Source organism: Tiliqua scincoides, chromosome 3 (assembly GCF_035046505.1).
Source record: "Tiliqua scincoides isolate rTilSci1 chromosome 3, rTilSci1.hap2, whole genome shotgun sequence".
Lineage (NCBI taxonomy): Eukaryota > Metazoa > Chordata > Lepidosauria > Squamata > Scincidae > Tiliqua > Tiliqua scincoides.
The window spans coordinates 208401247-208426086 of record NC_089823.1 but is presented as its reverse complement, the minus strand read 5'-3'; the positions used below and the strand labels follow the sequence as shown (position 1 = coordinate 208426086).

Here is a 24840-nt window from a genome sequence, read left to right as displayed (position 1 = left end):
AAGCACTGACAACTGTATGCAACATTTGGGTTTTAGAGGTAGTCTATCTCTGACTGTAAGGGAGTGGCAACAGGATACAGTGGCATCACTAGGGGGGTGCGGGCCGCACTGGGTGACGCGCACGGGGGGGTGACACGCACTGGGGTGAAACGCTAAAATTGCGGTGGTTAGGAGTAACCCCATCATATTATATACTGTTGGATGCGGAATGTTGAGCAGAATGCAATGCAAAAAACCAGAGTGAAATATCTCCTTTCTATCAAAAGTTATGGATCCCTATGGAAAGTGAAAGTGAGCCGTATCGTGCGTTTACTCGCAAGTAGGCCAACTTGCCTTAGCCTGTCAGAAAGGGCAGGCTGAGAGGAATCCAACTATACCAGAATGATCCTGATCCAATGAATGCAGCCCCCAAAAACACCTGAGAAGGAAGCCCCTCCCTCCCTCCAAGCAGATTAATGTATTGAGCCCTATGGAAAGCGAAACTAAGCCTCATGGTTGCGTTTACTCGTGAGTAAGCAAACGTGCCTTGGCTGGTGTGGAAGATCAAGTGAAGGAAAGTGCAAGGCTACCAGAATGGTCCTGATCCTATGCACCTGGAGCTAAACAAGTGCTCCAGAAGGCAGCCTCCCCCCCCACTAAAAAGGATCAAAACGGAGGCTTCAGCTGATAATGTGAACCTTTTTGAGACTTGCAAAGCCAGGTGGATCCTGACAGTGATCTGGTTTAAACAGAAGTTCTTAAACTGAACTGGGCACTGGGGAGGGCTGAAAACCTTACTGATTTTTTGGGGGGAGAGTGTTATTGCAGGTAGGCTACAGATGAAATTCACTTGGTGGAACAGGGCTGTCTTCTGCTTATTTAACTATTTGTTTTACTTTAGTTATACTTATTTATTTTAATTTGCCTGATGATGTTACTTCCACCATCACTTCTGGTGGGTCTTGGACAGATTGTCATTCTAAAATGTGGGTCCCGGTGCTAAAAGTTTGAGAACTGCTGCAATAAGGTGTTAGTAAGTTGACACCCGGGGGGGGGGAGGTGACACCACTAGTGACCAAAATCACAGTTTGCAGGAATAATACCAGCGTGTTATATATCAATCAATGCGTAATTTCATGCAGAATGTGTTCTATCTTTGTTCTATCAAAAGGTACAGCCAAAAAACCAGTGGGGGCGGAGTGATGGCACATCACCACACCCACCACCTGGGGTGTTGCCCTGCCCACTGCATGGGGGGGGTGACGTGCTGGCATCCCACACCGGGTGACGCGAACCCTAGTGACGCCTAGTGGATACAGGTATCTTGTCTTGTGTGCTCCGTGAGGTATCTTAGGCCACTGTGAGATACAGGAAGCTGGACTAGATGAGCCTGTGGCCTGATCCAGCAAGGTTGTTGTTATGTTCTAGCTAGATGCTTTTAGGGCATTTTAGTTGCCCTTTTTATTCTAAGCTAGTCTGTGACCTTTGCTCTTGAGTTACACCCCAGCTCCCTCTGCTGGGCATCACTCATTACTGTATCCTTTGGTCAAGCTTTTTCTTTATTTCCACCCATCCAAGTTTAGGAATTTCCATTAGCTTCTGTGTACTTTTTCCCTCTACCCCAGTGGCATAGCTAGAGGGGGTGCAAAACACTAGGTTTTGCAGGGAGCCTCACTGCAGCATGCAAGCAGCCCCTCCCCTTCGGAGCCATTCTGGGTGGTGGGAGCAAAACGGAAGCATACACTTTTCACCCTCTCTAGCTATGCCACTGCCTTCCCTTTCCCAAATTTAACTGGTTTTTTTGTTTTGTTTGGGATTTTTAATAATCTAGTTATATTCTACTCCTTAACTGCCTAGACCATGGACATTTCAGTGCTTGTTTTAAATTTTTAAAAACCCCTGAGGTTCTGTGCTCTCCAAGGAGGGGGGGATTTTTCCAGATGGTCCCCGACTGCCTGGTCTCTGTGAGATGTGGCAGTGGATAGAACTACCAGTTCCCTCCCCCATTCAGTTGCTCACTCACTTAAAAAGAAAAGCAGAGAGCAAGAAGAGGTATGTGAGAGTTAACCACCAGGCAATACTCCCCTAGGACTGCCTGCCTGCTGCCAATATATTCCCTGGCGCACCCTGAATGCAATTCAGGATTAGCTGGTTGCCTTTTAGAGCAGAGTAGAAATTTTTACTGATTGGCCTTAGTAGAGGTTTCTTTTGCCTACTTCAGCTTCTTGTGGGTCACAGCAGTCAGGTCTTGTGCAGGTATGGGGTTAAAGATTGGAGTCAGTGCAGTGGCATTGTTAGGAGGGTGCGGGGGGGGGTGCAGACTGCACCAGGTGACACACTTGTGGGGTGATACTACTACTGCCAAAATTGTGAACACAATTTTGTGAAATCTTGGTATTTTTGAATAATACCATCATGTTATATATATCATTTGATGTATAATTTAATGCAGAATGAAACAAAACAAACTGCATTGAAATATCTGTAATTTATAATAGTTATAGACAAATAACCAGAAAAGGAAAACACAACCGCCTTATGTTAACAAAGAGTGGATTTTTAAAACTCAAAACTGACCAATAAGGCTGTTTGTTCCAAGAGCCCATGAGGTGGTGTTATGACACAGCAGGAAACCAGTAAGATGTTAGCATGAATCAGCTCTCATTTCCATGTATCAGAGCTAATACAGGAACTCTTATTCAATTGTGCCAGCATCATCAAGTTGGCCACTGGTTTTTTTGTTGGTTACTGATTTGTTGGGTGACCTATACAGGTTGAGACTAATTATTCACATGGGTTCCTTCCAAGCACAAACAATGGCAAAAAAACGCACTATAGCAAATCAATTTAAAAAACAAAGTTTCTTTGCTCCGGTGATTTAAAAACAGCCTTGGTGACCTTTTGACTCTAAGATCAGTCATTAAGAAGACAATTCATCAACTAGTCCTCCTCCAAGATCTTAGAAAGCTTCACTCAGCCCCTCCCTTCACCAATGCAAAATGATCACCTTTCTTTCACTTGCTCAGGGGGAAGGGAGGGGTCCGCTGGAGAGAAAAGGATTGATGGATTGTCAGCCAGCTGCCCCCCCCTCTCTCATTAAGGAGGCTATTGTTAAAGGACTGTTCAGTTTTTTAAACTGATTTTAAAGGGGTGCATTTTCCCCTTGTCCAGGGATCAACACATTCCTTCTCATTTCCAGGGGCCATTCGTGTTGAGTCAAATCTGTGTATAAAAAATCCGTGTATAAATAGGCTGGACCTGAACTGTTATATATTAAAATAAATAAATCAAATTAATGGGGGTTACACAAACTGTAGTGGTGCAACTGCGTTTAGGTTGTGTTTATGATATTGTAATTTATTCTGTATGGTCTGCTATGAGAGGAGCTCCATCATAGGGGTGATGCAATGAGCTCTTCTACCGGGAGACACAAACCCTTGTGATGCTTCTGGGTCAGTGTGCACCCCGAGGACAGCTGACCAGTTAAAGAAGACCAATCCCAGAAGTCTTTGCGGCTTGGGATGAGCTTTGAACCCTTTGAGCAAGGATTGTGGAGTCTACCTCAAAGCTTTGTGACTCATAGCTTCCTTGGCCCTCCTCCCTTTGTCCTGGCGTGTAGACAGTGAGAGGGTGGTGATTGTCAGTAAGCAATCCTTGCCTTTCAGTCAGGATGGAAACACCCAAAAGGGCTCTAAGACAGTGGCTGTAGTCTCCTGCAGTGTAAGAACCCACACTTAATTGTGGAGAGGGGTAGAACTTTAGGTTACAGAGTTCCTGTTACAGATTTAGTTACATAAATAAACTATGACCTCTTTAACCCACACTATCCTATCTCTTTCCTTAATCTGGGTATGTAGGCAAACTACTGCCTTTTCTACATGTGTGGTATCACAGGAATCAGGCCAAAAATAATCTTATGGTGGAAAAATTCCCATCAGAACTCAGCTCAGTTCCAGTTAATTCAGCCAAACTTGAGCACACAATACATTTGGCTAGGCTCCTAAATTTGATGAAGGCCCCTATCATCAGACTCTTTTCTTTTTTTAATAATCTCTCCATGCCTGCTTCTTTATTCCATGGCCTGCAAGCAAAAAACAACAAACAAAAGAAAAAAAAACAGGAAGCCCATTGTAAGATGTAGCTCAGTGAGCACATAGTTACATGCAGCAGGCCCCAGATTCAATCACTACCCTCTCCAGGTAGGGCTGGTAAATAACCCTGCAAGTCAGTGTCAACAAGATTGAACTAAAAGGAGCAGAATGAAAGTATCCCTTTAAAATGGTTCACTTCATTCAAGGAGTAGGTGCTAAAACCAAGCCGGTTTTTCAAGGAGGCATCAGCTTTAGAAGTTGAAAGACCGGAGTAACAAGAATATGGCATGAGATGTGCCGTACCAATGAAAACAGAATCAAAGATCAAAAAGATTTAAACTGAAAGTAGATCAGATAGAATGAAAAAAACCAAGAGGAGAGCAAAAGCAATGTGGAAATTATATCTGGAATAAACCATATCTCTAAAGGTTGGTGGGCTCCAACTGGCTTTCAAATGTTGGAGGCCTGGGATAAGCCCTTGCTTATAAGCTGGAAGAATACTATGGCAACTGAAGGAAGGGACATAAGCTACTTTTTCATGTGAGGAAAGCAGAAAAGACCATCCAAGAATTGGAGACTACACTATGAATAACTAAACAAGGAAGTAGAGGTCTGCAGAGGTTTTGGAAGAGATTCGGAAATGCTAAGAGGAAGAGAAAATCACAGGTAGGACTATAGGAAGAAGCTATCAACTTGTGCATACATTGCTATTGAAATTTCAACATTTCAAAATCCAGGGCAGAGCTGGAACTTTCCCTTTGGAAGCCGCTGTGGGAATTTTGGTGAAGGAATTTAGATAAGATTTATCAAATTCTGTATGCATTTTACAAGAACCAAACAGCATGATGCTCTTGCACAACAGGTGGAAAATCCCATCCAGGTGAAAGAAGGTGCTCCAGCAAATGCCAAACAAGGCAGGCTTGTGTGACATACTACAGAGAGAGCCAATGCAACAACGGTAAGGGAAATGAAACGCAGATTGGAAACAATTTATGATGTCCTTTGTGTTTGGTTTTACAGGGTGGGGAGATGCTGGCCTATACGGTTTGTGTTGCAGCATTCTCCTTTTACCTAGAGGGGCTTAATACATAGTAATACAGAAGAATATATATTCCTCTTCTGGAATAAGCCATTGTCACAGGTCATTTTTTATTTTGTGTAGATCTGATCTAGAGTTTGATCACCTCTGGGCCAGCCACGGTAGTCCTGCTGTGATACCACAAAGGCTAAAATTCCTTGCAGTTTTCATGACTACATTGTCTATTTTTGTTAGAACTGTACATTGCTGCTGATTTGCCTCAGAACTGTATCTTCTTTTCATGTGTTGTAAGTGTACAATTATTCTTAGCCTTATCCACAAAAATCATCCACAAAGCTGACTTTTAACAACGTGTTCTTGAAAGTTTAGAATGCCCCAAATGGGATGCAAAATGGGTCATAGGCCTGTGATAGGCCAAAGAAGTACCGTAGATACTCCAGTATAAGCCGATCTCACAGATAAATTGAGGGCATGTTTTGAGCCAAAAATCATGGAATTTTCTATGACCGTCAGATAAATTGAGGGAGGTAGTTTAAACTGAGGGAGGTGTCTGACTATAGTTTTGTCTGGTTTTCAGGTCAGGTCCTGAAAAATAACCCACCAGTAATTGGGCACAATCCTAACCAACTTTCTAGCACTAGCATAGCTGTGCCAGTGGGGCATGTGCTGCATCCTGCAGTTGGGGGGCTGTTACAGAGGCTTCCTCAAGGTATGGCAATGTCTGTTCCCTTCAGTGGCGTAATAGCCAGGGGTGGGGGGTGGTCCGCCCCAGGTACCAGTATTGGGGGGGTGACACCACAATTGAGCCAACATCGCTAACATCGTGGAGGTTACGAGTAACCCTATCATGCTATGTACCATTGGATGTGGAACTTCCTGGAGAATGCAATGCAAAAAATCAGAGCAAAATATCTCCTTCAAAAGTTATGGCCAAAAAACCAGAAACCAAAAAATGCATGGAGCCCTATGGAAAGTGAAACTGAGTCATATTGCGTGTTTACTTGCAAGTAGGTGAACTTGCCATAGTTCGTCGGAAAAGGCAGGCTGAGAGGAATCCAAGGACACCAGAATGGTTCCTATCCACTGAAAGCAGCCCCTCAAAAACACCCAAGAAGGAAGTCCCTTCCCCCAAGCAGACGAATGTATTGAGCCCTATGGAAAATGAACATAAGCCACATGGTCACATTTACTCGCAAGTAAGCAAACATGCCTTGGCTGTTGGTCAAGTCAGGCAAAAGGGAATGCAAGGCTGGCTGCATAGTCTCCATCTGATGAAAGTGGAGCTCAACAATGCTCCAGAAGGCAGCACCCCCCCCCCCAACTTGTGCTGGTGAGGTGGGCACTGGGACGGGCTGAAAATCTCACTGATTTTTTTGTGGGAGAGGTGTTATTGCAGGCAGGTGACGGAAAATTCACTTGGTGAAACAGGGCTGGCTTCCCCTTATTAATTATTTGTTTTTCTTTAACTTATTTATAATTATTCTATTTTGCTTCATAATGTAACTTCCAGCCATGACATCACTTCCAGTGAGTCCTGGACAGATTGTCATTCTAAAAAATGTGTCCCAGTGTTAAAAGTTTGAGAACCACTGCCTTAACTCAAAACAGGCCAATGAGGCATCGGGGTGGGGGGTGACACCCTAGTGCAGTGTTTCTCAAACTGTGGGTCGGGACCCACTATTTGGGTCATGAGTCAATTTCAGGTGGGTCCCCATCCATTTCAATATTTTATTTTTACTATATTAGACTTGATGCTACGATGGTATGTGATTGCATTTGGAAATGTTACAGATCTGTACTCTTAACAAGCTACTATGTATATTCTTTTAACAATGGTAATAAATGGGATTTACCCCTGGGTAAGTGTGAGTGGGATTGCAGCCTAGGATTGTTAAAAATTTTCCTGCTTTATGCTGTCACTTCTGATCATGACATCACTTCTGGTGGGTCCTGACAGATTCTCATTCTAAAAAGTGGGTCCCGTTGCTAAATGTGTGAGAACCACTGCCCTAGTGACCAAAGTTCTGGTAATTGTGGCTTTTAGGAATAATAGCATCATATTATATACCATTTGATGCAGAATTTCATCCATTGCTTGTGGGGAAATATTCACTCCATTTATTTTCTGGTCATTATTATTATTCATTTCATGTCATGACTATTACTATCTCTGTCTCACCTACCTCACAGGGGGGTTGTTGTGAGGACAAAATAAGGGGAGGAACCATGTACACCACCCTGAGCTGCTCAGAGGAAGGGTGGTATAAAAATGTGACTCAATCAATTAATTAATAATATAATTAATAGTTAATTAATTATGTCATATGGGGTGACAAAAATTTATGGGCCCCGGGTGTCAAATGGCCTAGCTACGCCTCTGGTTCCCTTATCTTGAAGTTGGATTGCCCCCAGGTCAGTGCGGGAAAATGGGTTAGGATTGCGCCCATTGTTACCTAAGAACGGTAGTCTCTAATTTTTTATAAATAATAATAATACATGTATTTATATACCGCCTTTCTTGGTCATCAGATTTCTCCTCAGACTTTATTCAAGACGGTTTACATAGGCAAGCTGTTCTAAATCCCCATAGGGATTTTTACAATCGAAGAAAGGTTCTATCTTTCAAGAACCACAACATTTCAGATGGATCTTTTTGATCTGGTATCACATTCTGGCCTCCAATTTCCTCCCACGCAAGCTGACAAGCAGCTCCTTCATCTCTCACATGGAGGGCAGCCAAGACTCTTCTTCGCGCACACCAAAGAGCAGGTGGAATAACTCGGCTCAGCTTGTCAGCTGCTTCAAGGTCTCACCATTCACGGTGCCGGTGGCCTCGAACTGGCGACCTGTGGATGTTATCTTCAGGCAAACAGAGGCTCTACCCTCTAGACCAGATCTCCTGATATTTAAATACAGTAAAATATCCTAAGTCTGATTTTTATTTAACTTTTAAAATTCTGGTCTTCACATCCTTTGCGTAAACACTATCAGAGTAAGTATACTGTAAGCAACATACCAGTAGAACCATTAATAAAATCCTTCTTTAAGCTGCCTGGTGTGTTAAGCCAGAGGCACTGCATATAACATACAACATATAACACATAACTGGGAGTGTGCAATTCAATTCACAGTGGAGAGGCAAGCAACAAGGAATGACTGTGAGCAAGTGCAGCTACACATAGTTGCAACCCTATTTACTCAGAAGTAGGCCCATTGCTTCCTATGGGTGTTATTCTTAAGTCTCCACTTCTCCCATTCCCTGGATTGGAAAAGGAAGCAAGGGATGGAACAGAGATGACGTGTTAAGAAGAGGAGAGAGGTGGGGCTAGAGTGTCTCTGACATTCTAGCCCACCACTTGCTTTACCTCCATACTGCCTCTTCCACTCCATGCCCCTCTTCCTTTTCCAGTCCAGCAAAAGGGAGGAGCAGCACAGGCAAGTGGGTTGACAGAGATGGGCCCAATCCATTGCCTGAGGCAACTGCCTCACTTAGCCTAATGAATCCATAATGAATCCTAATGTTTCTTTTGTAATATTCCTTTACCTGGAATGAAAGGTGTTAGACAGGGGGATAATTTTTGCTTACTGACAGCGGTTGCTGAGGAAAGAAAGCACACCTCTGACCTGATCCTCTCCTATCCACCACGCCCAGGGACCATTGTAACATAGAGAATTAACAGGGGCAGCACTTGCCCTGTTTTCCTGATGAGGGTCAGTCAATTCATGAGTTCAACTGAACTAGGAACCTTAGGCAACAGATTGGCAGGGGGCCCATCGCCCACTTGTCTCCCCTGTTACTCCTTCTGTCTGTCCCCGAATAGGAAGAGGATGATGGAGAGGGATAGAGCATCAATAAATACTTCCCAGGGCCAGCCCATCCATGAAGCAAATGTCGTGGCTTCCCTTAGTGGCAGATGGCAGAGAAGTCACAAGTTCAGGGTGCCTTTCACTCCAGCTCTGCTTCTGTCTCCCTCTAGTCTGCTGCAGTTACAAGCCACATTGATCCACTTCCCGCTGAGCAAGAACTGGATAATCCCTTCTTTTACTTTGGATTGTTGCACTGTTTTCCCAGATCAGGAACTGTAAAATTTCCCATTTTACTTAATGAGACTTTAGTTGCATGGTCCCATTAAATAAAAGAGGAAGTCCTACACTTCTTGGCTTGGGAAAACGGCATGACGGAACAAGGTTGGGGGCTTATTTTTTAGCATGCCGTAGAGGGACAGCAGCAGCAGACCTCAGAAGGCTTTCCAAGCAGTCTGCTCCCTTTTGCCCCCCTTCCAGGCCCACCACTGATGTCTAAACCAGGCTTGAAACCATATTGATATTGCTAAATTGAAATAAATCCAGATATATCACTAATGGTTCCTACATACTGCAATCCCCCCTCCTCCTGTATCTTTCTCACTCCCAGCCCCTTCCTGAAACTCAACCCCCCCTCCTCCTGCATCTTTCTCACACTCAGCCCATTCCTGCAACTCTTGTGGAGAGTGCAGGGAGTTGCTGTGGGTTGGTGGCAGAAGTTCCTTTATGCAAGCTTCCTTCCTCTTTCTCAATGTTTGGATGTAAGCCAGAAAGTTTGATTAGTCGACAAACCGCGATTTCCTGTAACATGTCCACTCAGGTCATAGGCGAGACATTGATGTTCAGAACTCCTCAGCCACCTAAGAACATAAGAACATAAGAACAGCCCACTGGATCAGGCCATAGTCCCATCTAGTCCAGCTTCCTGTATTTCACAGCGGCCCACCAAATGCCCCAGGGAGCACACCAGATAACAAGAGACCTCATCCTGGTGCTCTCCCCTACATCTGGCATTCTGACTTAACCCATTCCTAAAATCAGGAGGTTGCGCATACACATCATGGCTTGTACCCCATAATGGATTTTTCCTCCAGAAACTCGTCCAATCCCCTTTTAAAGGCGTCTAGGCTAGACGCCAGCACCACATCCTGTGGCAAGGAGTTCCAAAGACCGACCACGCGCTGAGTAAAGAAATATTTTCTTTTGTCTGTCCTAACCCGCCCAACACTCAATTTTAGTGGATGCCCCCTGGTTCTGGTATTATGTGAGAGTGTAAAGAGCATCTCCCTATCCACTCTGTCCATCCCCTGCATAATTTTGTATGTCTCAATCATGTCCCCCCTCAAGCGTCTCTTTTCTAGGCTGAAGAGGCCCAAACGCCGTAGCCTTTCCTCATAAGGAAGGTGCCCCAGCCCCGTAATCATCTTAGTCGCTCTCTTTTGCACCTTTTCCATTTCCACTATGTCTTTTTTGAGATGCGGCGACCAGAACTGGACACAATACTCCAGGTGTGGCCTTACCATCGATTTGTACAACGGCGTTATAATACTAACCGTTTTGTTCTCAATACCCTTCCTAATGATCCCAAGCATAGAATTGGCCTTCTTCACTGCCACCGCACATTGGGTCGACACTTTCATCGACCTGTCCACCACCACCCCAAGATCTCTCTCCTGATCTGTCACAGACAGCTCAGAACCCATCAGCCTATATCTAAAGTTTTGATTTTTTGCCCCAATGTGCATGACTTTACACTTACTGACATTGAAGCGCATCTGCCATTTTGCTGCCCATTCTGCCAGTCTGGAGAGATCCTTCTGGAGCTCCTCACAATCACTTCTGGTCTTTACCACTCGGAAAAGTTTGGTGTCGTCTGCAAACTTAGCCACTTCACTGCTCAACCCTGTCTCCAGGTCATTTATGAAGAGGTTGAAAAGCACCGGTCCCAGGACAGATCCTTGGGGCACACCGCTTTTCACCTCTCTCCATTGTGAAAATTGCCCATTGACACCCACTCTCTGCTTCCTGGCCTCCAACCAGTTCTCAATCCACGAGAGGACCTGTCCTCTAATTCCCTGACTGTGGAGTTTTTTCAGTAGCCTTTGGTGAGGGACCGTGTCAAACGCCTTCTGAAAGTCCAGATATATAATGTCCACGGGTTCTCCCGCATCCACATGCCTGTTGACCTTTTCAAAGAATTCTATAAGGTTCGTGAGGCAAGACTTACCCTTACAGAAGCCATGCTGACTCTCCCTCAGCAAGGCCTGTTCGTCTATGTGTTTTGAGATCCTATCTTTGATGAGGCATTCCACCATCTTACCCGGTATGGATGTTAGGCTGACCGGCCTATAGTTTCCCGGGTCCCCCCTCTTTCCCTTTTTAAAAATAGGCGTGACATTTGCTATCCTCCAATCTTCTGGCACTGTGTCCGTTTTGAGGGACAAGTTGCATACCTTAGTCAAGAGATCTGCAACTTCATTCTTCTTAGTCAAGAGATCTGCAACTTCATTCTTCAATTCCTTAATAACCCTTGGGTGTTATTAATAACTCACCTGCTGCGAGTCATATAGCCGTTCTAAGCTGATCACTGTTCCATCCTAAACTGGAATGGCAGTGTCCCGATCACACCCTCTCCATGTAGCCATTCAAATCCAAAGAAAACACAATCTGACTGGAAGTGAATTGTTTTTTGCTGCACTGTTCATGTCTTGACATACATAAAAAACTCTTTTTGTCTGCCCCCCACTCCCCAGTTAAGATTCTCTTGCAAAATGGTTCACTTTACAAGAACAATCTTTTTTTTCCCAGTGGAGAACTTCTTAGTTCCATGTATTTTTATATGTTCTTTTTACTATGTTTTAGCTGGAAGAGTGATGGATTGTTGGAGGAAAATACAAAGCAGAAGCTGGGTTTTCCCCACCCTCATCCTTTGCATATATGGCTTCTTCTCCATGATGAGACCATCGGAGCCTTTCCTCACTCCTTATCTGACAGGACCTGACAAAAACTTGACTATTGATCAGGTACAGTGAAACGTGTGTTATTTATCTTGGAAGAAGATCATGTTTAGCTTGCCTTTCTTTGGGAATTCAAGCTGGCTCACAACCATAATTCAAAATACTATGAAAAGAATACAAAGTACCAGCAACCAAGGAAGATCAAAGATAATTCTCAGCCTTCTCCCAAACAACAAGAGGAAAGTGGGCCAGATGACTCTCTCATGATAAGGAGTTCCATAGAAGGAAAGGCACTACAGAAAAGGCAGGGAGGAGCCTTAACTCAGTGCAAGAGCATCTGCTTTCTGTGCAGAAGGTCCCAGGTTCAGTGCAAACAAGGCAAAGGAAAATCATCATTTGAAGCCTTGGAGAGCTGTTGCCATGCGGTGTGCACAATACTGAGCTAGATGGACCAATGCTCTCTTGGAAGTCCCATCTAGTTGAACCTCAGATGGTGGTGGGTCTCCTGGAAGATTTCAGAATATGGATAGACACATTATTTGCCCTCTAGATCTATTCATTATTGTGTGAAGAAAGTATGGGCTTGTTCAGACACTCACTGAACTATGTGGCAATTGTTTATCTGCCAATATATTGACCTGGGAAGCCCTGGGAAATCACTGCTTGGCAGCTAGGCAGTCTGCTAGTTGCCAATGCTAGATGTAGCCCACACTTGGCCATCCTACTTATGGAAATTAAGTGGGATGTGAATAGATGATGTTTCCAAAGTCCTATACTCCAAATGTGCAACCTCTAGCCTGCTAGTTCTTACATATCCTAACTCTGTGTGTGTGTGTGTGTGTGTGTGTGTGAGTGAGTGAGAGAGAGAGAGAGAGACTCCTTTCTGTCTGTCCATGAGACAGACCCCACCTCTTTCAGGTTTCACTACCTCTTTTTGTTTCACTAGGGTGCAGATGAGTGGTGTAGGCCTTACCTTCAGCCCCTTCCTCCTTTGCTGACAGGGCAGCATCAAGTATGTGAGGCAGCCAAAGAATTAGGATCTTTGAGATCCTCTCTGTTTGAAGCCAGATTCAAACATGTGGTTTACTAAAATGTGTTTCCTTGTGGGTGGAGTTCCCCATCAGTAGCACTTCTGCAGTGGGTTGTTGTACAGACTATGTCAACATAATGCATATGAAGTGCTTTGCACACCCAAAGACCCATATAAATAATGCTTATCATCATAATCATCGATAGAGGGTCCTGGCCCTTCCCTTAAGGAAAGCCACTTCTGATGTATATGATACTTAGGGCCAAACTATGCAGTACATGAAAGGAGTGAGATGTCATTTTTAAAAACTTTTTAAAAAATATAATGCAAAGTGGAGAGAAACAGGGGGGCACCACAGCAGGGGATGGGGACTTAGCACTTTGTCCTCACAGCGGTGGCCCTCCTGTGCACCATTTACCATAGAAAAAGTGGTTTAGTTGTCAGTTCAATGGAAACAACCACAGTCTCCCTGTTTCACGTGCCCTCTACGTGCCATTTCAAAAAATTACGGACCTCCCCACTGTGACCAACTCATGCTTTCGGCATCTGGTGCATTCATGCATTATTCTGGTGGGCCACTGTGAGATACAAGAGACTGGACTAGGTGGGTTTTTGGCCTGATCCAGTTGGGCTTTTCTGAAGTTCTTATTCTGTGTTAACATGTAGTTTGGCCCATAATGAAGTAGCTTCATTATCTCCTTCTATGTTCTACATGCCTAATATTTCTAGTCTCTCAATGTTACAGGATTCCTGGTTTTCCCTTCCAGATAACGCAGCACGTTTTCCCAGTTTGGACCTACTCCTACTTGGCTCTGCTGTTCCCTGTGTTCCTGATCACAGACTACATACGCTATAAGCCTGTCATTATTCTCCAAGGAATTAGCTTACTTATTACATGGCTGTTGCTGTTGTTTGCACACGGTGTGTTGGCTATGCAGCTGGTTGAGTTTTTCTATGGAATGGTGACTGCCACCGAGGTGGCCTATTATGCCTATATATACAGTGTTGTGAACTCTGAACATTACCAGAAAGTGACAGGCTACTGCAGAAGCATCACTTTGGTGGCAACTACCACAGGTTCCTTGCTGGGGCAGCTTTTGGTCTCTTTAGCCCACGTATCTTATTTTTATCTCAATGCCATCTCACTGGCTTCTATCTCCATGGCATTTCTCTCGTCGTTTTTTCTGCCCATGCCTCAAAAAAGCATGTTCTTTCATAGAAAATCTTCCCCAGAAACTTGCACTGGACCAACAAATAAGAACCCACCAAATGCATTAAGCCAGGCAAACTCTCAACAGGACAAAAATACTGCAACATCATCCATCAATCCCCTGGATTCACCTGAACAGCAACTACCGAAAACACAAGGCCAGATTCACTTTCTGCTTGTCCTTGTGCAACTGTGCAAAGATCTGAAGGAATGCTATACCACCAAGAAACTTCTTTACTGGTCAATATGGTGGGCATTAGCCACTGCTGGTTTCAACCAGATTTTGAATTATGTTCAAGTGCTGTGGGATCATAAAGCACCTTCTCAAAGCTCTGAAGTTTATAATGGGGCTGTTGAAGCAATAGCAACATTTTTATGTAAGTATATTCATCCTGTGCTTACATTTATTTGTACATTTTAGTACAGTAAATAAATTAATATAATTTTTTGTTATCCAACATGGCATGAACAATGCAAAATACAAGAGATATCAACGAATTTGCCTCACTCCAGAACTCCATATGCATTCAGAAGTTTATAATACACACCAACTATCCATTCATCTCAACAGAAGCAGAAAATTTACATGAGGGCCAATTAAAATGCATGCAGATCTCTTGTATGCTGCTGAAATCAGCCAGGGAACTCTGTATCCATCAAAGCAATAGTATTTGTAAGAAAGAGATGAGGGCACAGTATACAGGTTGTGCCTCGCTAGCCACTGGGGTTCCGTTTTAAAAAAACAACCAGTGGACACCAAATCAGTGGAAAAATAGCTTTAAAGACCCACTTCCAGGTTTCTTGCGCCTCCATTGTCGCCCCAGAATGCATTGGGGCGCTAGACATTTAGCACTAGATAGGGTGAATAATGGAATCTAATGGAATGAAATTAGAATTATTTAACAGAGCAAAGGTAGGAAATTGGACTTTGGTGCCTTTTTCCTTGTTACAAGGCATTTAAGTGTGGACCCTGGCTTTATATCTATTTACTAACCACAATTAGTGTGCCTTCCCCGTAATCAGTTAGATTTTGTCCTTGTTCAATTTTAGGGGGAAAAAACAAAAACAAAAAGCAGAAAGATGGGGATGGAAAGGTGAACTCAAGAACCAATTTCAGAAAATGGATCTGCTCAGATATTTGAAGATACTGTACTGTACAACTGTGAAAGAATCTCATATAGTAAATTAAATAGGAATAACACAGCCTAGCTGTTATGTATGTAAGTTATGCAGGATCGAAATCCTGCATAACTGATTGGCCCAGACTTATGGCTGGCCAATCGGGTGATGGATCGAAATCCTACCATCCGATTGGCCCTCTAGTTAAGGTTTCAACTGCACCAATCATGGGAAGTCTGGGCGGAGCTAAAGGCTATAAAAAGCTAGGGGTGTTTGCCTTGTGATTCATTGCCAGGTTGTGTTCTGAAGACGGAATATCCATATTGAGTTGTTATCTCTATGCCTTCCTTTATCTGCATGGACCCACTATATAACACTAGCCATTCATAAACAAACTCTTCTGATACGAGGCTGGTCCAAATTCCTATGCCTGAATTTTTTTTTAAATTAGATATTTGCTTTTAAATGAGCTTCAGGCACCACTTATTCTAAACATAGTATTGGACAATTCCTCATAGTAAACCATATTTATTTTCAGTGACTTTCAGTAGACTCTTTGCATACTTAGTTCAGAAACTTTCAGAGACTGATGGAGGTCAGATATTTGTGCCATTGTCGCCTTTATAATTTGTAAAGAAGTGAGCTTCAGTACAGGAGAGTAGCATGCATAATCTTCAAAGAACCAAGTCAGCCATTTTCAACCAGTGTGCTACAGCTCATTGGTGTGCCACAAATGGTCCACAGGTTTGCTGCAGAAGTTTGGGGGGGGGGGGGGTCGGTGGTCATTTATCAGTAGGACCATTGGGGGATGTGATTCCTCCACTGGCAGTGTGGTGTGCCTTGTCAATTTTCACAAAACTGACAGTGTGCCTTGTCAGTGTGCCATGCGATGAAAAAGATTGAAAATTATTGATAAGCAAATTTAGAGGGTAGCCATGTTAATTTGCTGCTGCAAGCACATCAAGAGCCTGATGAAGCGAAAAAGCTTCATCTGAAATAAATGTGCTAGTCTTTAGGATGCTAAAAGACTCTTTGTTATTAAAAGTTAAAATATGCACAAAATTAGGGGGGATATTAAGTGGATGCTTTATCCACTAAAAAAAAAAAATCACTGAGTGTGCACTAATACTTCGTAATAGTCTACAGAGGAGAAGCTCAGAGATGGCAATTTGATTTCTCTAGTCCAATAGATCTGGTACCTCTGCATAGCCCATAATCATTCTTGAACACAAGGCTTCTCCCCTCTATCAGTTGAGGTTGAACACCTCTCTTTTCCTCTCTATTCATATGAAAGCACTGACATAGAAATTACTGATGTGCATTTTTCAGTCCCTTTTGCAGATGACCTACTTATTTTTGCAGCAAGACAAGCGAAAGAGTTGCAACCCGGTTTCTAAAAAGTTGGCCCTATTTTTGATTAGCTGGTTTTGAATTCACATTTTACTGTAAGTGCAGTCCTGCATATACTGGTTATGGAAAGTAATTGTTAGGCACACAAATAAAAGCCCAGAAAATTTATTTTGTAAAGTTAGAGGTAATTGGAGTGAATTAAAATTGGAGTGAATATGATTCTAGATGGTGGGAGTCATTTTCTAGCCTCTACAGGTTGAATGATTCATTCATTTTGAAAGGAAAGGCAGCTATTAATATTAGGCACTGCATAAGAGAACCAGGGTGGAAGGAATTGGAAAGGATATTTTGATTTTCCCCTTTGTGTTTGTGAATCATCTGATTTGGTTCTTGTGGACAGACAATGGAGAAAATTGCTAACTGGAAAGGGCTCATGAAACTTCATAGATGTTGTGTTATTCTGGGTCAAATGTAAAGTGCTGGTTTTGGCCTCTGAAGCTATTTGTGGCTTAGCAAAAATGAACCATTTCTCCTTCTCTCAGCCCACATACCAGGTGTGGTTTGTAGTTCAGGCCCCTGTAGAGCTAACCTTTCTTCAAAACATTAGAACATTGACATGAGCAGGGCTTTTTCTGATGCGGCATCTAGGCCTGGAAATATATCGCAGGGCTGTTTGCCTTTCGTAAAGGTTGAAAAACCCTTTTCCCTCAACTCATCCTTAACTGGTGAGCAGGCAACCATGCTGGTCGTGCTGGTTTGGTTCTGTAGCATTAGGGCTAATTGTTTTAGGTTTTGTGAGCCATTTTGAGCACTGGGAAAAGCAGTAAAGAAATATTTAGAAATAGCAGTATCAGCTTTGAGTTGGAGAGCCCTCTAGCAAGGCACCCTCAGGAGGCCACTTTTCTCCTTGCCGCCAACCACTGCTATTGCTGCATCTCACCACTGTTGTCCACTCACTTGCCAGGGAGCAATCTGGGGACCAAACTGGTAAGAAGGCAATGGCAGCTTCCACAATTGGGTCACTTGCCCCCTTTGGAACAGAAGAGGGGGGCAAGCAAAAAAAGGGCAACCATGAGGAGTGGTTGGGGGGGGCTCTTGGTGGTGGACTCTCCTGCAAGGGTGTGGGCTTCAGCAGGTGCTTAATCGTATCACTCCCTGATGCCAGCCCCAAGAAAAGAAATAAAAAAATTAAAAAAATAAATAATAATAAATAATAATACAGGTATTTATATACCGCCTTTCTAGGTCCTCAGATTTCTCCTCAGACTTTATTCAAGGTGGTTTACATAGGCCGGCTAATTTAAATCCCCGTAGGGATTTTTACAATTGAAAGAAGGCTCTATCTTTCAAGAGCTACAACAATTCAGATGTTTTGTTCTGATCTGGCCTCCATCCTCCCACGCTCAGAGCAGATGGAATAACTTGGCTCAGCTTGTCAGCTGCTTCAAGGTCGCACGGTGCCGGTGGCCTCTAACTGGTGACCTTCGGATGTTATCTTCAAGCAAACGGAGGCTCAACCCTCTAGACCAGACCTCCTGCCCGCCAAATGAAATCCCCTTTTGTTCTTGGTCCTCTCCTTTGCTGGGGCTCCCAGATCTCAGCCTCCAAGTTCTGGCAACATGCTCCAACCAAATGCTCCACCTTCCTTCTGGCTTCTTCCCTTCTGTCTTCCACTCTCTCTTTAGGCTTTCCTCTTCTCCTCCCCCCTGATCTCTATACTTTTTCCACCTGTTCTCCCTCTTCCAACCTCTGGCACTTTCTCACTTTTTCTGCACATTCTGGGAAGTCTCCCATTCCAGCTCCATTCTCCTTCACTCACTGAACCTGATGCCAATGGCGTCGCTAGGGGGTGCAGGCACAGTAGGTGGTCCGCAGGCCACCTTAGGTTTGACATCCTGCCTTAGAGGGAACGCTGGTAGCACTGGTTATATTGGTTCTTTTTAGCATGTCTTTCAACTTTGCAGAGTAGAACTGGCCTAAACTCCATTTCTCTTTCCAGGTTCAATAACATCATTGATTGTGGGCCATGTGAAATTGGACTGGGATCTAACAGGGGAGTTGGCCCTGGGAATCTTCTCCGCACTGGATGCGGCTTCACTCTTTTTGATGCATTTTACCACCAACATCTGGGCCTGCTATGCCGGCTATCTGGTCTACAAGGCTTGTTACATACTCCTTATAACAATAGCCACGTACGTATGTACAGGACCACCTTATCTGTTTGGGTTATTTCTTAGAGAAAAGACTATACATGAATAGTGGCTTTAAAAGCATGAGGCAAGAGGGAAGGGGCAATAGAAAGGATGAACACTGCACCCTGTGAAGCACAAAAGTTCACAAAAGGGGAAAATTTAAAAAGTTTGTTTGGCAATTACTGTTATGTATGTAAGTCATGCAGGATCAAAATCCTACCATCTGATTGGCCCTCTAGTTAATGTAAGTTCTGGCCAATCAGGTGATGGATCAAAATCCTACCATCTGATTGGCCCTCTAGTTAAGGTTTCAATTGCACCAATCACAGGAAGTCTGGGCGGAGTTAAAGGTTATAAAATGCCAGGGGTTTGCCTTGTATTTTGCCAGGTTCTCTTCTGAAGATGGAATAAACATATTGAGCTGTTATCACTATGCCTTCCTTTATTCGCATGAACCCACAATATAACAATTACCCTTTCAGTTGACCACCCAGCAGTGCTGTATGTCTTGGTCAGTCCCCCTTCCCAGTGCCAGGTTGCCTGGGCTCTCTGAAGGACATTGCACATTTGAGGATGGACTGGTACTGAGAGCTCAGGAGTTCGCTTGGAAGGGCCTGGCCTGGTGGTCCCTTTGAGGGATGTTGTCAACTCCTATCCCCACCAGGTATATGTCCAAGTCTAACTTATCAGGGCCGTGTACAAACATGCAACACATACCCCCATTCTCACCCCCACTTAGGATGCACACTGACTTCAACCACATATGCAACTCAACTCATTCAGCCTCTGTACACAACAGACTTATACAATGCTTTGGCAAAATGGCTTTGCATATACACTCCTACTAACCCAAGTGGTTTTCTTTTGTAAGAAAAATAAATAAAACTACAAACCGTTCAATGTTACTGTCGCTATTCTAACCAGTTTAAATTTTAGATTTCAGATTGCTGCCAATCTCAGCATGGAACGTTATGCCTTAATGTTTGGATTCAACAACTTTGTCGCACTGCTAATTCAAACTATTATGACCATTATCGTGGTAGACTCCAAAGGTTTGGGACTCCATATTGAGACTCAGGTAAGTTGGAAAGTTGATGTTAACAGCATGGATATTGCTATTTCATTAAGTTTTAAATGATGTACATTCATTCATTCCAAAGTTACAATCCGGTTGACTCAAGGGTGCCTGCTAATTCTGTATTAGATTGTGGGCATGGTGGGGGTATGCTTAGAGTCAACAAAAATTAATGGTATGACCCTGGAGTATGCACACATGCACAGCAGAATATGAAGTTTCGCTTCTCTGTATAGTATTAAATCAGATCATGCTCATGCTATTAGTCTTATCCTCTCTTTTAGTACTGTATTTCAGGAAGTCTCTGAATCAACAATAAGATGTTCAAAGGTTGACAAAAGTGGATATTGCGTTAACACTTCACTTTGTTTTTATGATAGTATAAGTAAGCTGTCCTGATCCAGTGGACAAATTTTTTAAGCCTCGTGAGTTATTAAACTTTGCCCCTAACATACAGTATCTTGTTTGTAGTTAGTCAATGATCAAAGTGCTTCCTGCAACCTTTACTTAGTATACTCTTATCCTGGTGACCTTCTCTGCCAATGCTTCGCTCTGTACTTAACATGACACACACACCCTGTTCAAGGAGTGCAACACTTCTGGGGGCTTTCCATAAATTGAGGGGGACCTACACAACTATATATTGTTGTAACAATCAAGAGCATGTTTAGAAATGGGATATGTGACATGACCTTGATGGACTTCAAGTTGCTGATAAGGAATGTTCACTGGTCCCTTGCTAGCATGTTGTACCAGCATGAATCATGGGGAAATGTTTATGACACATTGATGGGAGTTCAGTTCTTTCAACTTATACAATGACATGGATCATCAGCTACCATCTCGGTCTCTTTCCGGTCATGATGCCTGCATGCAACTATGCCTCTATCAAAAGGTAATCACAGCCTCTCACTAGTATTCTGCAAAGAAATATAGTAGCTTTAGATTGTCCAGGCTGTGAAAAGGGGTTTCAAATTCTGCATCCAGGTAATCCAAGCCCTGGCCCAGGCATAAATACTTCAATTGCACATATTTGCTTTACTAATTCTGCATAAATTATTCTTGTTTTGCTTTTCATGGGGAAGCACAAAGTAAGTTATAAAGGTCACACACACACACACACCCCAGCCACCAAACATGTGTTCAGCCTACCCATCTACTATTTTAGCAAGCACTGTCACACACTTCTGAGTCTTTCTTCACAGCTATAAGGGCTTGCTGTTTGTTTTAGAATTCAAAGTTAAGATTCTTAAGAAGCTGGATCTGTGCTCAACACCACGTTTTGCACCTTTTCTTCATTCATTCATTCATTCCACCTTTATTGGCATAAACAATCCAACAAGAAAACAAAATTAAAACATTCAGGATAGCCACCAATCATTGATCAGGCAAAGAAATACAGAGAAATTTACACCTTGACAGTGCCTTAAATATATATTTTGCTACATTTGATGAGCGGCACTCATTTCTCCCGTCTAACATGTACCAGACCAAGTCTGTATCTGAACCATGAAAGCTTTCCAGAAATGGATATAGAAATCGATGGTGTAAATCAATATAGTGGGTATAGTACAGAAGTACATGGGTCAAGGACTCTTTTGAGGTCAGGTCGCAAGAACATGACTGGGGACTTTCCAATGGTCTATTAAATCTTGCTTTTAGTACATTTGTAGGTAAGATATTAAACCTATCCAGTGTAAAGGCTCTATGAATCTGAGGTGAACACATGAACGATAGATAGCTTGAACCCAAATCAGAGGGCCATGAAAGACCAATATATAGAGGCGAACAAGACTTACGGGTTGCAGCTTGCAAATCCTGTTTCTCTATATCAAATAATTGGGTCCGAATAAGATTGTAAGCTGCAGACATGGGTAATCCTCCTATCAGATCAGTTGATAGACCTAGGAACTGGAGTCTTTTATGAAATAAGGTTAGACCAGGGAAAAAAGAAACATCAGCAAGAATATTGGAGAGCATGATGTTCTCATTTGCCTCGAAACCAACCCTTAGCCAAAATCTCAAGAATCTCAGCCAGGCCAGTGTTTCAGTTTTATGCAGACCAGCTTCAAGGCACAATGCTGTGTAAGGGACGCAGTGAGGTACTGCAAAGATCTTATAGAGGAATCTGGATTGAACATGTTCTACTAGAGTGGAAATGGCTGAAATCCAGATAGGGGTACCAAACAGCAATCGTGCCAGAACCTTGGACTTAAAGATCTGCACTGTTGCTGGGATATAAGAATTGCCCCAGGTGTAAAAAAAACCGCAAAGTAGCTTGAACTAATAAATTGCTTGAGTTAATAGCAGTCTGGCGATGGGGTGACCAAGTATGCCTATAATGAAACAGAATTCCCAGGTACTTGAAAACTTTAACCTGTTCGATTACCTTACCACCAAAGGACCAAGAGGTAGGTTTCCATTGGGAACCGAAAGCCACTATTTTAGACTTCTCAAAGTTTAATTGCAATTTATTGGATGTTAGATATTTAATACATGAGTTGATTAAACGCTTCAAGCCACCTTTTCTGCTTTGCACCTTTTCTGATCTTCCTTGGAACTACAGCACACACATAATTCTGACACATAGTAATCTTGACAAAGAGTCAAGTTCTCCAGGTAACGGTTTACAAAACAATGGATGTTATTCTATAAATAACATGTTCCCTTCACATGGGGAATAATTTTTGTCAATGTCTTCTCACTGTGTATCTCCCTAACCTGGTCCCATGAGTTAGAGGACACTCTGGTGCAGGACACTCTTGAGTTGGAGGACACTCTGATCATGGCCTTAGAAAGTGAAGATGAGCAACAACAAAAAAAATCACTTTCCCTTGCATGTACAGAACGTATGGTGTTTATAGAATGACACCATACAACCTTGCACATATCAACTGTAGATCTGTACGGTAGCAGAAAAGTACCTTTTAATTGCATTGTTTTCTTCTGTGCTAGATCATTTATGTTTCAACCATCAAATGACAGTCTCATTCACTTAAAGGTTGTTTGTAATTAGACCTGATTAATACTATTAGAGCAGGGTTCTCCAGACTCTGGCCAGCGGGTGGGATTTGGTACCTTGCCTAAGCCCTCTTCTGCATGAATGGTGCTTACCATTCCACAGGGAAGCTTCTGCAAAGCCCCTCTGTGCGCCCCTAGTCTTTGTGCTGGCCAGCTGCTCCTGCGTTCCAATAACCCAGCAGGCTTTGCGCCCAGTTTTCTAGGGAGACATGGCTAGCTGGTGTGAAGACTGGGGCACATGGAGGGGCTTTGCAGAGGCTCCCTGGCAGAACAGTAAGCACCATCTGCGCTGGGGAAGACTTCGCCAGCGTGCAGTGGTCTCCGCTTTGGAGACCACTGTACTAGAGCAACCCCCATATGATATAGTCTTAAAAGGAGAGGAGTTTTCACACATGTAGGAACTGAAGGCTGAAGTGACACCATAATCTGGGGCTCCTGCCACCAGTAATCCTTCCAAGAGGTCTATACTGATGCATGGACCTCTTTGGCTGCCATGCTGGAACCCCACACACAGCAATGACATCATACATCATTGTCGGACTTCTGGTAACCCCAGACTGCTTAGCGCTTGGCTTCCCAGGGCTTTGAGCCACGCACCTTAAAGGGAACACTGCTTGCCACACATCTGGGAGGATCTCCAAGGTGGACCTCTGTCTGGTTTTAGCCTTGGTGGTGGTAGCAATTACCATTTTATTTCAGAAAAAGGTGGGCTGGGGGAGGAAGGAGAGTGCAGGATCCCCTTCGCTCCATCATCCCACCAAAGACAATGGCTGTTCTCCAACCAATGCTTAGAAAGATTAGGCATTACACTGATGGATCAAATGGTTGAAAATTCTACTTTAGCATGACACAAAGCCAAATGTTTTCTCAGGAAATATCTCACCATCTCTCCTTCTTCCTTGTAGTTCCTAATATACGGAAGTTACTTTGCGGTGATAGCTGGGATTTTCCTCATGAGAAGCATTTACACTATTATCTCAGTTAAATGCCAAAAGAAGGCTGAAAACCTTACTGGAAATTCTCCGAAGACTGAGACAGAAGACCAGAATGCAGACCTCTATGCCACACGACTGTGACTTTACCACTTGTAACAAAAACTGTCTTGAAGGCAAACCAGACATTTATTATTATTATTATTAACAGTATTTATATACTGCTTTTCAACTAAAAGTTCACAAAGCGATTTACAGAGAAAAATCAAATAACTAAATGGCTCCTTGTCCCAAAAGGGCTCACAATCTAAGAAGATGCAAAAGAACACCAGCAGACAGCCGGACTACTTGAATAAAGAGAGCAGGGCTTGGATATTCCTGAATGAATTTGCCAAGCCACAGTAATTACATACAAAGTAGCATACCCAATTCTCATTTAATTTTAAATAGTGGATTTATGACACAGAGGTTAATAGACTATCGTTTAATTCAGTTTCTTCAGAATATCTTCAGCAGTCAGATTCATCTCACAGTCACAGTTTCCTCAGTACACTGGATAGAACTGCAAGTTGACTGTTTTCAAGTGAAATTAGGAAATGTATTTTTTAAGTACATCCAAATATAGGCCACTGCTTGTTTAGAGAGACATATCTGGACTCACAGAATTTCTTCACTTGATACGTCTGTGGCAATGCAAATACAAACTGACAACATGCTCTGTTTAAATTCTTAGCTGTGCTAGGAAGTAAATATTAAATGCTAAGACACAGATATTTCAGATACAGTTCCTAAAATTTTATCCCCAGGCAAACAGCCAGCTGGCAGGACAAAAGGCTGAAGTTCTCTCTCCCACCTGTCTTGCTCCTATCACACAATAGACATATTGTAGAAATTTTACTGCCACTCAAAAAGGCAGTCTACCAATTTGCTAATGAAATACAAATCCAACAAACTTTTACATTCAAAAGAACAGAAGAACCCCACTGGATCAGGCCAGAGTCCAGCTTCTTGTATCTCACAGTGGCTCTGCAGATGCCTCAG

The 24840-nt window shown here is 43.1% G+C and overlaps 1 protein-coding gene across 1 annotated transcript; it reads left to right on the top strand.

Moving 5' to 3' along the window:
* Positions 1 to 11786: 11786 nt before the first annotated feature.
* Positions 11787 to 23943, top strand: SLC19A3 (solute carrier family 19 member 3). The gene is made up of 5 exons (XM_066621985.1): positions 11787 to 11936; positions 13668 to 14485; positions 18562 to 18771; positions 19708 to 19849; positions 23773 to 23943. Exons 1-5 carry the CDS (start codon positions 11787 to 11789, stop codon positions 23941 to 23943), a joined length of 1491 nt encoding a protein of 496 aa, XP_066478082.1.
* Positions 23944 to 24840: the final 897 nt, after the last annotated feature.

Bases quoted from the DNA above. Each gene is read 5' to 3' on its own strand.
- SLC19A3 (XM_066621985.1), top strand. From the start codon at position 11,787: ATGGATTGTTGGAGGAAAATACAAAGCAGAAGCTGGGTTTTCCCCACC. The intron at 11,937-13,667 runs GTACAGTGAAAC...TTTCCCTTCCAG, and splicing joins AAAACTTGACTATTGATCAG to ATAACGCAGCACGTTTTCCC. The intron at 14,486-18,561 runs ATGTAAGTATAT...ACTGGCCTAAAC, and splicing joins GAAGCAATAGCAACATTTTT to TCCATTTCTCTTTCCAGGTT.